Source organism: Lepidochelys olivacea (genome assembly GCF_965140295.1).
Source record: "Lepidochelys olivacea isolate rLepOli2 genome assembly, chromosome: 17".
Lineage (NCBI taxonomy): Eukaryota > Metazoa > Chordata > Testudines > Cheloniidae > Lepidochelys > Lepidochelys olivacea.
In genome coordinates this window covers 9,417,066-9,433,263 of record NC_140427.1, presented here as the reverse complement: position 1 = coordinate 9,433,263, position 16,198 = coordinate 9,417,066, and the positions used below count along the sequence as shown (strand labels likewise).

General features: G+C 39.5%; 1 protein-coding gene across 1 annotated transcript; it reads right to left on the bottom strand.

Moving 5' to 3' along the window:
• Positions 1–1,700: 1,700 nt before the first annotated feature.
• On the bottom strand, positions 1,701–15,021 carry WSB1 (WD repeat and SOCS box containing 1). Its single transcript, XM_084650883.1, has 9 exons — positions 14,865–15,021; positions 11,678–11,846; positions 10,295–10,563; positions 9,105–9,236; positions 8,536–8,636; positions 6,117–6,289; positions 4,625–4,738; positions 3,510–3,617; positions 1,701–2,844 (listed from the first exon to the last, which is right to left on the bottom strand). The coding sequence occupies exons 1-9, from the start codon at positions 14,902–14,904 to the stop codon at positions 2,685–2,687; spliced, it is 1,266 nt and encodes a 421-aa protein (XP_084507009.1). The 5' UTR covers positions 14,905–15,021; the 3' UTR covers positions 1,701–2,684.
• Between the last annotated feature and the right edge of the window lie 1,177 nt (positions 15,022–16,198).

Below are 16,198 nucleotides of genomic sequence, written 5' to 3'. Positions count from 1 at the left end.
CCGGCTGACAGGTATTTTACTCTCGTATGATTGGTTGACCAATTTTGTTTGGCACCATGATGTTAATGGAATTGTGTACTTCTCCATAGAATGAGCATAACTGTCTCCATCTAAACTAGTTACATCATTTAAGTTAGTTTTTAAAATGTAAGAATAACCTGGTAGACCTTGACTGGCAAATTTGACATAGTAGCACTTATAGGACCAAAAAACCCCAAACATTTCAACTACATTAAGATTGTTTGATTTTTTTTTTTTTTTAAATTGTGGTACCTAAAAAAGTCTCAGAGTAGCAGCCATGTTAGTCTGTATCCGCAAAAAGAGGAGGACTTGTGGCACCTTAGAGACTAACCAATTTATCTGAGCATAAGCTTTTGTGAGCTACAGCTCACTTCATTGGATATTTCTCTCTGACTTTGGAATTCAGAACGTATTGGGATTGGAAGATTATGAGTACATAAAACAATAGGCTCCGATACCTTCTGAGTTAAGGCCTTTTCTAGTTGGATTTCTTCAAATCCTCTAAAACGGTTTTGAGTGGCATGCAAAAGTATGGGACTTGAACTAGGACACAAGCCAAATAGGTCATCAGAGAGTGTGACGGCACAGTTCTCAGTAGCTGGCTGGGTGAGTGCCGATAGGTTTGTAGTAGATATGTTAATTTGACTAAGGCAGGGCTTCTCAAACTTTTTTTCCTAGGTCTTCCCTTTGAAAGTATTTCAGACTGATGACCCCCCCACCCCCAAAAAGTGATAGCGAATTACCGTACTTATTCATAAGAGCATACCCATGGTATTGCCACCCTTACTTCTGCGCTGCAGCTGGCGGCATTCTCCCTTCAGAGCTGGGTGGCCGGAGGGCAGCAGCTACTGTACCTCTCCTCCCCATGGCAATATTTTTTGTGATCTCATGACTCCCCTACAACAGCCTCGTGACACCTCTTTTGGGTCGGATCCGCGTTTGAAAAACACTGGATTAAAGTGATCAGGCCTAGAGGTTACCTTTAAAAAAAAGCATATTCAGCCAATTCCTTTGAAAATCCAGCGAGCTAGTAAAATTTACCTTTTCCTATACATTTGGACCATTTTTGCTGTTTTCTACTAGTTGCCTCTATCACCCATCCATGTAGGTAAATGGCTTACAATAGGTCAGTTCCCTAAATCCCATTACAGAAGATACAGAGACTAGAACTGCAAACACTTATAGTCAGTACAGATGTCTTGTAATCAAACTGTTCTTCCTTAAATTGCCATGAGCTGGAAGTTAACACCCCAGTACAGTAATTGTGCAATAACTGAGCAATTCTGCTACTCTGTCGATAAGTAATTTTAATCCTATCACTTACAGACCACTGTTACTAGTAGAGTTTATTCCAGCCCCCAAGCCACCCCTATGCCAGTAAAACTGCATGTACACTAGGACCTTTAGTCAGCACAGCTATGCCAACAAAAGTATGGTGTACACATGTCCTAAGAGTATCTTTCATACCTTTGGAAGGTCTTTTGAGAAACTTCAATACTTTCAGATATACTGACATGTGGTTTAACACTACCAACCCTCTTTCATTATATGCACTGTACTATGCCCTTGAGGGTTTAGAGTATTATCACAATATAGTTTAACAGATTTCCACTAAAACTACTTAATTATTTTCATAACCAACCCCTCCTTGCATACAAAAAAGGCACCAGACATCATGGTTTCAGAAAAGTGAGGTTTTTGTACAAGTCTTTAATAAAAAAACAAAAAAAAAATATATATATATATATATATATATAATCAGGCATTTTATGCAATGCATACATTCTTTATATCTGCGGTACAGATAAATAACAGAAGGCAGAAGCAAACATTTTGCTTATCTTTGGCAGTTATCCAATATCACCCCCTCAAGAGATATTCTAGGGTCACAGAATAATACAAGTCTGTAAACTTCACATATTACAGACAATATACCAGGCAACAATACAGTAGTTAGATTTCAGAAATTTAAAGGATATTTTTCTTAATCACAACCCAGAGTTTAAATTTAACCTTTGTTGTTGCAAAAATTAGGCCTGCTTTAGATGACAAACATGTTTGCTAATTGAAGTGATGTTCCGGACTTATATTCTATCTAATCCATCCCTCACTCAACTTCTCTTAACCACACATCAGCACTAATGAAAACTAAGCTGTATCTCCCCACAAAATAAACAATTTTGTATCTGTGGATCAGCATCCTGAACCCCAACTAATGTATGTACGTACAAAGCAGTTAAGCTTCTTTAAATCAATATTTGTCTAACTCAGTGTCCCAGAATAATAGCTATCCTTCTGCTTTACAGCACTGATGGATCTACAGAAACAATATATACACGATATACACTGACTCAGAAAAGCAATTTAAAAGGTCCACTGATAACACATAGCTGCTTACACATCTACATATGTACATGTTTTCACAGTTAGATTTTAGAAAATTGTCTTGAGAACTTCAGAAATACTTCTACTGTATTTTTCTATAAATATTAAAAACTCCATTGTCAAAATGCAGGACAATTTTTTTAGATGTACCAAATTTAAATAGATCTTGAAAACTTGTAGAGTTTGAAGCTTGAAGGTTGTAAAAATGTACCAGTAATTTTACCATTTTCAGCAGACTGGTCACATGCAAGGGATTTGGAGTTTTTTGGATTTTTTTTTTAAGTCAGGTAGGAAAGAAACTCCACCACTTTTGAAGGGACAGGCAGGTTCCTGACTTGGCTAGTAGGCATCACTCTTCTAATCACCATGCGACACAAGTGTTGAAGACTGGACACATGTTTTGGAGTTGCCCAGAAGTACACGCTTCCATCATGCGTTCTGCACACAAACACACAAAAGTCAATTATTCCACAGAATTACTTTCAGAATTGCACACCCTTATACTTCGATAGTTGGGAGAAGGCCAGAGAAATCCTCTCCTCCAAACTATTTGTTCTCTAACTCCAGATGTTAGATAGCATAGTTGAGATTGCATGCTCTGCTCCTGGGATTTTGGGCTGGGGCTGAAAAAGCACTCAGCAGATCTCACTCAGGTCTCTCTCAAGCTATGGTGGCAGCAGACACCGAGCTGCTCAGACTAGATATAGCAGTGCAGTATGCGAGGGAATTCAAAGGGCCTGTGCAGGGCTGCCTAGTGCCGTACTTGCACAAGGAGAATTCTACCCTGGATGGCTAAAGGGCTTTCACAGCACTTGCACTGTGCTGTTGCAGTGTATATGGGTCAGACCCACATTTGTGGCTTGCTTGATCATTCCCTAAATACTAAAGAGAAATAAAGTGAGACTATGCTTGTTAAACTCTTGGTGGTGTTGAACTCAAGGCTTGCTTGACTAAGCTCTGATCCCTCCTTCAAACAATCAAAAGCAACAAAATGGCATTTAGAAATGAGGAAGCTAGAACTGTTAGTTAACATTTGCAAAGTCCTTTGAGGATGACTACTAACTGCATAAGCGTTATGTAGGATTTATGAGCGGTATACTTGCCCAGCAGCTAGAACACTGCCATCAGTAGAAAAGGCACAGCAAAGCCCATTGTTCAAAGGTGCAACCTGTACAGGATAATCTTCTTCGATACTCCAGAACCTCACCATTCTGGAAGGAAAAAAAGTCAGCTGTTAAAGGCACAGTAACCAATTTCTTTAATGCAGTACAATAATTTATGAAGTGTTAACCTGAGAAAGAAAAATATATGTAGGTATTTATAATGTACTGTCTTCACCTGCTGTCATGTAGTCCAGTGGTTTTCAACCTTTCATTTGCAGACCCCTAAAAAATTTCAAATGGAGGCATGGACTCCTTTGGAAATCTTGAACAGTCTGCAGATCCCCAGGGGTCCATGGACCACAGGTTGAAAGCCACTGATATAGTCAAATATAACTTTATATTTGTGCATCACACAGATACCAATTCTAAAGAAATATAAAGTAAGTGACTATCGTTTGAAGAGTTTGCAATAGACACTACAGACTAAGTAACAGCACGCAAAAAAAATTAAGTTACTGCAGCCAAATGATCTGAAAGAGTAGACTGAGTCTCAAAACTCTAGCAGTTGTTTTTTCTGCTAGGAGTTCTCAGTATTCATTTTAGCAAGCTACCAAAACAAGGTAAAGTGTTTTCTTGTCTTCGACAGGATGCCTTTCCTATCTTCAAAATCGTCTATTTTAAAAATTGACTGTGTCAGTCATCATTAACAAAACCATACACAAGTACAAAAGTAAAACAGGATGACCCAAGTAACCATAGTGGTTCATTTTTTCTCGAAAAAACATCATTCAACCAGACACAGAAGCACGCTATTTCAATGATTTATTGAAATCAAGCCAAATAGAGGGCCTTTATTTCTCCACCCTTTTACAGATCTGTTTGTATATTTATAATGCTATTTAAGTCATCTACCCTGTACACCATCTCTTGTTTATTTTATATGGCTATGGGAGACAGTTTTACAACATCATTGTAAACCATCATTCAGACAGCAAAGCATTGGTACTAGCAGTCAGTCACAGTTCTCAGTTTAAAAAAGTAAGTTGTGCGTAGTACAAGGAATTTTTAATTACTGGGAAGAAGCAAGAGTCTGACAACTCTTTCCTCATACTTACTTATCATCAGCAAGGCTTGCAATATGCAGTCCATCATAACTAAAAGACAAAGATCTCACCCATCTGTCATTCGCTCCCCCAGCAAATATTGGAGTCGGAGCAGGAAACAGATGCCTGTAGACAGACAGGCTCAGTTAACAGCATAACCACTGAAAACTATGTAGGAGTTTCTGTTAGCATGATCCATGATAGACCTCAAGAGTTTTTTTTTTTTTTTTTTTTTTACATTTGTCTCTGTAGTATGAATTAAGAAATACTGCTGCAGAGCTCTACAAAGGACACCACAGTATTAGTTATATACTGAAGACACTTCCACTAATAGGCTTTAAAGCACCAAAGTCTTGAATTACGCATTTTCAATTACAGAGGAAGTACTCTCCCAGAACTGAGTTTCGAGCTAATTGTTCATCTCAAAAATAATCTTCCACATTTTAAAACAGGGGAATTTAATAACTACGAGATAGAGCAGTTTTCTCCCAGGGACTAAAATCTTACTATTTGGTGCCAATATGGTACTTCTCTCACCTTCTACTGTCCAAAGCTGAGTTTTTTTCTCATTTACTAGTCAAGCAAACCAAATAAGAATCATGGAACTGGGAGGGAACTCAAGAGTTCATCTAGTCCACTCCCCTGCATTCTCTTTCCAATTAACGGGCATACCTTAGATTTTTATAAGATCTTGAACCATTTTAGCAATTCTGTTAGAAAAGATTAACCGGTTATGATTTGTGTATGTTAAACTCAATTCTTTGTTTATTGAATACTCCCAGAATCCGTGCTGTATTAGCCAAAGTGTGTCTGGATTCTAAGGCCTCAGTGTCTGTTCTTAAACTGAATTGAGTGTGTGACCAATGCTCAGCAACTTAATCAAGTAGTGGGCTCTATCTAATTATTCCCTGCTCCTCTCAGTTCGTAAAAGTCCAGTTGTCCAGGAAGGGACCCTTCTCAACTAATGAAGGATGTCTACAGAAGTACATTATAATAAACAAGACAGGGTAATTGATAAGGGGTGCTTATGATCCAATTACATTCTGTGACCGATAAAGGTATCTATTATTGCAGATATTTTGTGATGAATGAAATAACCCATTGAAAGATATTTTTAACTTATTAGGAATTGCTGGTTGCCACAGCTGTCAGTAATGATGACTGGATTTGAAATCTGTGTCTCACATCCTATAACTAACTTCCCCAAAACTCTTCCCTTCTAGATGTGAATTGAAATATGCTGTCACTACTTCTCCAGTTACAGAGAGCTGGAACTATGTTTCCTTCCAGGATAGTGCTATATTAAAGTATTGCCTGATTGTCTTAAATAAATAAAACTTTAACCGAGTTAGTTATTTGACATCGTATCTTATTAAATCCAAGCATGCAACAATTCCATAACTTTGTCACTCCTTGCATTTTCATTAGGTATAAACTGTGGTCAGATCCTTTTGTAAATTCCAGGAGGGAACTAAAAATGAACACATTTAAATACTCTGCTTACCCAAATTCCATTAAAATAACTCCAATATGGGGATCCCAGACATAAACTCGAGTATCGTAAGATGCAGTAGCCAGTAAAGCTCCATCAGGGGAAAACTCACAAGCTACAACATCATTGTGATGTCCTTCTAGTTTACGAATCATGGAGTACTTATCCATATCCCAAAGAAAAACCTGAAATTAGAAAAGCTAATGTTATAGCTTTTGCTCAGATACCCAGTGCAGCATTTACATTTCTTAACTGTCTGCTAGTTTTACTTAGGATTATATTAAATCAAGCATTATAAATTACTACAATTAAGAAATATGCTCGTGTCATACTCTGATTAAAATCAGTTTTTAAAAATATTAAAGCAGACATGCAAATTCTAACTTAAGTTTGTTAAATGTTATTTAAAAAATAAGCCAAAATATAAGAAAGGCAATGCAATTTAACCACGTAGTTTTACTGAAATCCATGTATTACGAAACTATTTTATTAAAATACACAGAAATAAATAGGGTTAAGCACTACAGTCCCCTCTTTTCAGTAACTACCAAAATTTTAAGAAATATACAGACAGAAAAAGTAAGGTTAACATATTGTTACTCCAGTGGCATCCCCTTTGAGTTTAAGATCACTTGTTTACAATACGCTTGGATCACCAACTTCAGCCTAGGAAGAGAAACAGATACTGCAAGCAAAGAGAATTTTCACAGCCAAAAGAAATGTCTTTGGCAACATAACAAGGAAGTCTAACCACATTATTAAAAAAAGTTTATGCATCTTAAGTTTTATCATATCAACAAATAAACATTTGACTATTGTGATTTACCCAGCTTACTGTAAATCTTACTACAGAAATTGGTAAAGTATGAGTATAATTCTAATTTGGGGGGATTTTACATGCAGTTCTACATCATATAAAACTGCACTGAAGACTGTGCAGAATATCTTAATATGAAGGCTCTACTATGTTTTAATGTAATGTTACAGAAAATAGGCTAACAATTTATGGGTATAAAACTATATATTAAATCTGTCCCTGTTAGTGCTCTTTAGGTCTCCCCCGCCTCCCCGCCCCGTACAATTTTACTTGCAGATTAAATACTAACAATATCTCAGACAGATAAAATGCAAACAACTTAAGTTTAACCAAAGAAAATAGTATTAGTGCCTCACACACTTTACTAAAATGAAACCATTTTTAAGTCAGTCAGAAGTATCATGTTGACCAGTTTCACTAGTAAGACCCCAACATTCCATAAAACTGGAAAATAAAATTTAAGTTTTAGGAGTCAATGGGTTTCACTGCTGTGAAAATTAAAAAAATAAAAAGAAAGAAAGAAAAAAGCAGAAAGTGGACATCAACCAGCACCTGCGTACGTACAGTACACCTTGCAGTCGAATGCAAGGTTACTTCGTCCTATGGTAAAGTTCGCCCCCAGCCTGGTAGCCAGAGATGCCACTCTTTCTGCCCAGCTAACACCATTGTGCGCCTGTGTGAGTGGTGCCAGCTTAACCTCAATCACACCAATATTGCTGCCACCACCTGTGACAGGGAAAGCAAGAAGCTTATGGAAAACACACAGCCTAAAAATATCAATGAATACATCCACATCTGTTCTATTTTAAAGGACTAAACTGTTCTCTATCAAATCTGAACTGTTAATTTACCAAACTTTTTTTTTTAAATATAAAATGCATTCTAACAATTATCCTAGCTACTAGTCTTCAATGTTCACATTAATTATGGTTTTGCTAATCAATTAACTTTAGTATACTATTAATAGAAAGTATATACTAGTCTTTTCCCTTTCCTCTATTTTACACTCAGATTTTCAGTGCCAAGAAGAGCAGTTTATTGTAAAACGTGCTTTACCTGCACTGCTTTCAGTTCTCTAGCAGGACATTAGAATACAGATGGAAACAGAACCAATATGCTGTTCTTCATTCTAGATGTTTTAGACATATGAGTGCTAGTTGTATTTGAGAATATGTAGAAACATTTTTGTTCAGTAGAAGAGACCATGACCAGCTCAGACTTTGAAAAGTCCTTTTAATTGAGCAGGAAATAGAAAGGATAAAATCAACAGCAAGATAATTTGATGAAAACGTTAGCCTAAATCTTCCATTCTTAACACTACACGTTTTACTTTCCTTGGTTTTTATTTTATGAACAGATGCAGATGTGCAAGCTACTTCAAAGGATGCTTAAAGTTTCTCCAACTAAAAGCAGTGCAAGTTCTCAGTTCATAAATCAGTATATGAAGGCATCTTAGGTAGTTTACTTCAATTTCTTTCATGCAACTTCTTGCATCATCATAAAAACATTAGAAGTTCATGACACCGAGCACAAGCTTTATTTGTTACTTAGATTTAAAGTGATTATATGCACAATTCAAGTATAAACTTAGGAACAAGAAACTCTGACACATACTGCTTTACTGGCTCCAACGGAACACAGAATGGAAGAGTCTGGAGAAAAAGCACAGCCATACACCCAATTCTGGTGCCCTCTTAATACCTTCATCATATTTCCTGCAAAGAAAAAAATGGCAAAACTAGGAGTATTAGTTCCAGATTAGTAACCCCCAGGAATAGTCCAAATCCAGTTTTATTTAACATTTTATGCAAGAGATTTTTTGGAAGAGACACTGTACGGTTGTTCTAAACTGCTTTTTTGTTTTAAAGAGACTCTGGCTGTATAAAAGTTACCTGCCATATTGAAATGGCCTCAGAACTCTGTACCTTGACCAGCAGGGTCAGCACACATACCACTGTAAAGGGCTGCTGAACCTCAAATACATGCTCCTTGCCGAGGGGTAAATATAGTCTGCACTATATGGGATGAAGATTAAATGATTACTAGAAGGGGGCTGAGGTCAATAAAGATTTAAAAATCCAAAATATACATGGATATTACTGCTGACAACTGCAGAAAGATTACTCTATGCTCTCCCAACAGGTGAATTTTCAAAAAAAAACCACCACCAAATAAAACTGTACCATCATCTTTCAGGTCCCACACTCTCAGCGTTTTGTCTCTCGATGCAGATACTAATATCAGGCTGCCATCTGGGGCAAAAGTTAAATCTCTGACCACTTCAGTATGGTCCATCAGGTTAAGGAGGAGTTTTCCTGTTGCACAAGAACGATACCAATTAAGAGAAAGTGCATAGCAGTTCTTTTACTCAAATTAAATGCCCACAAACAAAGCTTAAAGATAAAATTCCTTCCTCCTTGTCTACTTTTGGAGACTGGCTAGAGCACAGATATATCTAAAATATGCAAAGAAATTAATCTTGTATACATACTTCATAGCGATAAGATGTATTTAATCTTTCAACTCTGACTAGGTCTGGAAAAGCTAAACTTCTAAAATCTATACACTAACAAGATTAAATGTCTGAGAACTAATCTAAGTGAATTACCTTTTAACTTTAGATGAATGCATGGTTTTCTTCTTAACTTCAAATAGCAAGTTTTTCCAATAGCAACTTCCCTAATATTCATTAAGTAATGTCATTGCTCAGTGACCAGGAATTAGTTGCGGCCCAATATAATGGTAATTACAAATTAGATTGCAGGATCCCCTTCTCCCTTGCAGCTTCAAAGGTTAGGACTGTCAGCCTATCTTAACCAGATTAGTATTGCTTATTAAAAAAAAGTGGGGGAAACAATTACCACCAAAAAACCTTCCCCATAACCAAAGTACTAAAGAAAACTCTTCCCTACCTGGAATGCTGTGTTTTGCTTTAAAAAAAAAATTCAAGAGCCTCAAGTCAAGCACATACTCACATACTTTTATGGACCGAGGACTAAACTAGTATTTCTTTCCCTATGCTGCCCCGTTCTCCGCCACACCCAAATGACACTTCTGAAGTCCATTTCAGGTGAGATTTCACAAAGCAATAACAAGACAGTGGTGGTTTGGTATGTAACCTGCCATCTTAGCCTGGAGACGCTGAAGCGCAAACTAAACCATTTCTCTTTTCTAACCATTTCTTTTGTACAATTGTAGTTGCAACAGTCCCTTCTATTTTTAGGCCTAAGTTAGTTCACTTTAACTGCACTTTTCAAATTAGCATTCATAAACCAATAGATTTAGAATCTAGTTATTCTAGTTTATGATAGAGCTACAATGCTGCATTGTTAAATGACAATGGCAAGACATACATTTGAACAAGCTCCTGTACCTGTGTATACATCCCATATTTTGATGCGCCCGTTGTTCAAGCCAGTTGCAAGCAGAAGCTGATCTTGCCCAAATTTGAACCGATGCCATTCTATATTCACACAGCGACTCTGTTTTTCAGGCACTGAAGACCCAAAAGCAAGACTCCAGACTATATCACCACAGTCTATTATATGCTCACAAGGCTTATTTTTTTGACCACCATCACTGTTCTCTCTTGACAGTCTTGTATTGACTGAATTTGCAACATTCTTTGTGCCATGCAACAAGCTGTAAAACAAGTCAGAATTTTAGAAAGAATAAGCTTTACTCTATAAACATAATTAACTGAGTATTTTATTTCAATAAATCTATGGGCAGTCATAATGTACATATTGCCACTGTATCTAAAATTAATACCTTCACTTAAGATTTTAAAATGACTGTCCCTTGTTCCTCAGTTGTGAAGGTGGTTTTCAGATATGGCAAACTCTTCTCATTACAGCAATAAATTTGAGTTGCCTAATTCTGCCTCTGTACGGAGCAGTTAGCTTCTTTAACCCTTCATGAAAGAACATTTTAAATGCTATACTTAAACTGAAAATTTTAGTGAGAATCTGAATTTATATTACAGTTAAGTATTTGAATTGTTTTTTTATATAAAAGATGGGGCAGGAAGGGATCCTTTCTGTTCTGCTACAACTCACCAATACACCCTTCAAAACACATTTAATTAGAAAAATCCTAGTAAGAGATAAGCCTGCACACTAGACTTAATAAACTGAGCACAGTGCAGAGAAAATGCATTTGCTATACAGGGATATGCAGCTGTCAATCAAAGATGTAATTTACCAACTTCCAGATGGACATAAAAGCGACCTGCAAATGAAACAAAAATGTGCTGTTTTTTTTACGATGTGCTGAAAAAAATGCTGACAATATTCTGCTTGTTTTTTAAGCTGAGAGATGTCAAGAATATAAGGTCATGTTTCCTGATGTTGTTGGAGAAGCAAAGAACTGGAGTGGGAGTTCTCAGTCCTCAACTGAAGAGGTAGGCTATCTGAATCTTTTAAAAGAGCTTCTCTCTGAGTGTTTCAGGAAGTTGATCTAGTGTTAAAAAGTACACGTTTAAAATCACTTCCTCTCTCATTGCACAAGTCTGTCTTTCACTTGTGGTATCACTAGTTCTCGCTTTGTCCATACACTCCTCCTATTTATATAAAAATCAAGACAACGTATAGATTAAAAACCCAAATAAACCAATCTCTCATTTAAACATCTTAAAGAAGCAAAAACAGCACACCATCATGTTTATTTATTTGCAGGTCACCGCACATTTCTTTTACAAAATGAAGAAATAGGAGAAAGTGAATTTGATATCAAACAGCACAATTTTTAATCTTACAAGTTATTAAAGCATTTAGTCCAGGGAACAAGCTTTACTATGCGATGTCCTTGTGACCACGCAAAGTAAGATCCATCAGGTGCAAAGGCAACAGTCCAGTTTTCACGTCCACACTTCTTATCAAAAGGAGATGTTGGGGCTAAGAGTTCTCCTATAGGACGTGATCTTGCTAAAAAACAAAAAGGAAATCCCATTTAAAATGTGAACAAGAGATTCAGCATATTTTAAACTTATTACCAACAATGTAGATATTTCTGCTGATATTTTGGCTTTAAATCAGACACAAGTTAAAGTAATTTTTGGCTAGAAAAATGGCTGTGTCACAATAAATTCATTTAAAGTCTTCCTTAGTAGCAACTGCAAAAACTTCAGGTCATTAAACAGCAAAAATGTACTTAAATAACCAACAGGAAAACCACATCTCAAGCTAATATGAACCCAGCTGAAATCTCATTTATGAGTCTAAAAGAAAAGGAGGACTTGTGGCACCTTAGAGACTAACCAATTTATTTGAGCATAAGCTTTCGTGAGCTACAGCTCACTTCACCGGACGCATACAAAAGCTTATGCTCAAATAAATTGGTTAGTCTCTAAGGTGCCACAAGTCCTCCTTTTCTTTTTGTGAATACAGACTAACATGGCTGTTACTCTGAAACCTGTCATTTAGGAGTCTGTTGAAACTATTATTTAAACTACTCTAACCTCCAGCATTACAGATAGCACCAAAATTTGCCTCTCTGCAATTCAAGCAAATATTTTCAGTAGAGCTGAATAGAAAATTTACTTGGTGAAATTTTTAATTTAACATTAAGTGTGTGCAACGTTAGTTACATTATGTCTCATCAGCCCACATAAACAAAACACCACCACTGATGTATTGTCAGGCAACAGAGAGATTTTTATACCAAATTTTCTACTCATTTCTAGTGAGTATAACAGAAGAACCTAGCATCAGGCAATCAGAAGAATAAAAATATTTTTATTCTTATTTACTCGACTCGAACAAAGAATATCTTCTCGCTCCAATTTAAGTGGAGGGGCAGTTTTATTGTCCTCATTACACCAGCCAGATTTAAGAGGACAAAATGATGCTTATCAAGTCCATTTTTACAAATGCAAATTTAAAAGGAAGGGGTAGAAAAATATCACACATGGTTATGATGAAATTTTTAAAGTGTTTATTAAACATGCAAGTATTTGTTATGGATTTACAACGTTCCTACTTCAATATCAATTGCTGCTCCAGCTTGTGCCTTCCTAATATGAATGGAAGGAATTGTGCAACAGCCCTGCCCTTCATGAGGGGATAACCGCCCCAGGCTGGTTTCTCACGTGCTGTCAGTATTCATACAGGAGGGAGGGGTTTCTGTGAGTACATGAGAAACCCAACACATGCAATGGCAGCTACTGACTGTTCCCAAAAAAGAAATCAACACTGGTAACAGTGAAAATATGTATTGATACATTGTTTTGTGGCTTAAAAAGGAACTATTTTAAAAAATCACCAGTAGAAAGTGTCCAAAATAGCTAAACAAAGTATCTCATATATTATCCTTTTTTCCCCCCATTAGAAATCCCTTGCTATCCTTATCTGCAGGTTTTGTTGGGATTTTTTTTGTATTACCAAAAATAAACCTTCACATAAAATGTGCACTATTATATATACGCCGCATTTTTTTTTTTTTTACCAAGTGACTGAAATACATAGCTTTAACAAAAAGAACCAGGTTTTCAGACAAACAATCCATTTTTTACTTAATACATTGACTGAAATCTGTATTTCTATGATTTCACACAACTACCAGCCACCACTTATTTCAAAACTGAAAAGGCAAGGACAAAGACTTTGCCAATCAAGACTGCCACATCAAGTTAAATGGAGGAGTTGACATGCATGGTCTGAAAAAGTCCTCTGTAGCTACGTGTCCCTCCCCCTGCCATGGAGTACATACTGTATCTCTCTCCCCTCCACCCTAAGGCATCTCAAGATGCTCCATAATGTGGTCAAAACCTTTGCCCCCATAGGCACTGGCTGGACCATCCCAAAACAAAGACCACATTATAGATTCTAAGGAGGCTTATAGCTTTTATCTTTTGCAACCACATAGCTGGAACCCTATAGTACCTTCACACCTTATTAATAGTCAACACCGCCTGGGTTCCTCCTGGGTATCCACACCCCATCTCACCATCCACTCTCAAACTCTTGGCAAGGCCCCTCTCACCACCCAACAACATTTCACCCTAGTGGAATCAAGGATGCTTGTATGCCCCCCAATCTCTCCAGAGATTCCCCCCTCACTAAAACAACAAGGAGTCTTTGTGGCACCTTAGAGACTACCACATTTATTTGGGCATAAGCTTTCGTGGGCTAAAACCCACTTCATCAGATGTGGGTTTTAGCTCACGGAAGCTTATGCCCAAATAAATTTGTTAGTCTCTAAGGTGCCAGAAGGACTCCTCCTTGTTTTTTTCTGATACAGACTAACATGGCTACCCCTCTGAAACCAGTCCCCTCACTAACTGGCTTCCCTCCAGTGGAGGACCCCCCCATCCCCACACTCCCCCCCCGACCCACCTCCTCCACGACCCCCCCATCCCCACACTCCCCCCCCGACCCACCTCCTCCACGACCCCCCCATCCCCACACTCCCCCCCCCGACCCACCTCCTCCACGACCCCCCATCCCCACACTCCCCCCCGACCCACCTCCTCCACGACCCCCCCATCCCCACACTCCCCCCCCGACCCACCTCCTCCACGACCCCCCCCATCCCCACACTCCCCCCCCGACCCACCTCCTCCACGACCCCCCCCATCCCCACACTTCCCCCCCGACCCACCTCCTCCACGACCCCCCCATCCCCACACTCCCCCCCCGACCCACCTCCTCCACGACCCCCCCATCCCCACACTCCCCCCGACCCACCTCCTCCACGACCCCCCCCCATCCCCACACTCCCCCCAACCCCATTCCCACCTCCCCACCTGTGGCCACACTCTACTCAACCCAACCCCCCCAGCCCACCTCCCCAGGACCCCCTCATACCCACTTCTCCCACCCCCCCAGGAGTATCTCCCCCCCATACCCACCTCCCCGTCTGTACCCCACCCCGCCCATTCCCCCCTTCGCAGTCCTCCCGCCCCGACCCCGCAGACGCTACCTTCCCTCCACCCCGGCTCTCACCGATGAGCTTCTCGTTGACACTCGGGGGAAAGCTGGCCATCTACGGAGCCGCCCTTCGGACCGGCTCTGACAGAGATCGGGGCGCTACGGGACTGACCGACCGCACGAACGACCACCGCTGCGCTAGGCAGGACCGACACTGAGACAAAATGGCCGCCGCGTCCGGGGATGTGGTGTAGGGGCGGGGCCAGGGCCTGCAGGCCACGCCCCATCCAGGGGGGCGGAGCCACGAGCGCCGTGGCGCACCCCCCGCAATCCCCGCCTCGCTGCTGTGAGGCAGCTCCACCTCGGGGAGTACGGGGCGGCCGCGGCCCTGGTTGAAACCATTTAACCGTTCCATGGGGGGAGACGCGTCCTGTATGGGAGTACGGGGCAGAGCCACAGCTTGTCAGAACCAGGGGGTTGCAGTTGAGGGCAGGATGAGGTGCAGGGTTTGTGCTAGAATCCGGGGTAAGACCAGGGCTTGGACCAGAACCAAGGGGCAGGACCAGGGCTTGGACCAGGGACAGAACTAGGCACAGAACCAAAGTTTGGACAAGCTGACACGAAAATAAGTCCTGGCTAGGGCAGGAACCATGGCCAGACTGTAAACCTTCCAGGACAGGGACTGTGTTTTCTTAGGGTTATGTACAGCACCTGATACAAGGGGGAACTGATCCTTATTGGGGCTGCTTGTAATGCAAATATAAAATTATAGTTCATGATAGGACTCGTGTTAGGAACATTTGAACGAGGAACAATCAAATAAAATCTGAGAAATGTGGTCTTACAAGCCATCTTGTTTAAATGGCCCCAAACTATTCTCTGAAATTGGGCTTGTATTTTGCACCTGTAAATTTTTTTTCCATGCAAGCAGCCTTCTTTACCTGCAAGTCGGGAAGTTAGACAAGCAGTCCCTGGAGGAATAGATTTCAAGGGCTAAATTTTCACAACAGCTTCTGGAATTGAATATTGTTTTCCTTGTTCAAATGGACATTGGAAAGAGGTCCCACTTAGGGACAAAAGCCCAAGGTAGGCTAAACAGGCAGAGGCCTCCTCTCAAGGTGCATTCCGCCAATGAGATCTTTTTTCCCCTGATGGTGAAATACTATCTTGTGTTTCATTGGTTGAGTGAGATGTGCTTTTTATCCTACCAGAGAATCAAAGGGGTAGAGTTTCTATGGAGCCAGACAAAACTAGAATCATCTCTTGCTTTTCAATTAAACTCAGCCAAATTAGTCTTTAATTTATAAATTCAGTTATTACCTTTCTTCACTCTTTTTTCTCCCTTGCTGTCCTTTCTTATACATTCCCTTTGTATACCTCTTTCTTTCTATACCTCTTTCTGTCTGGTT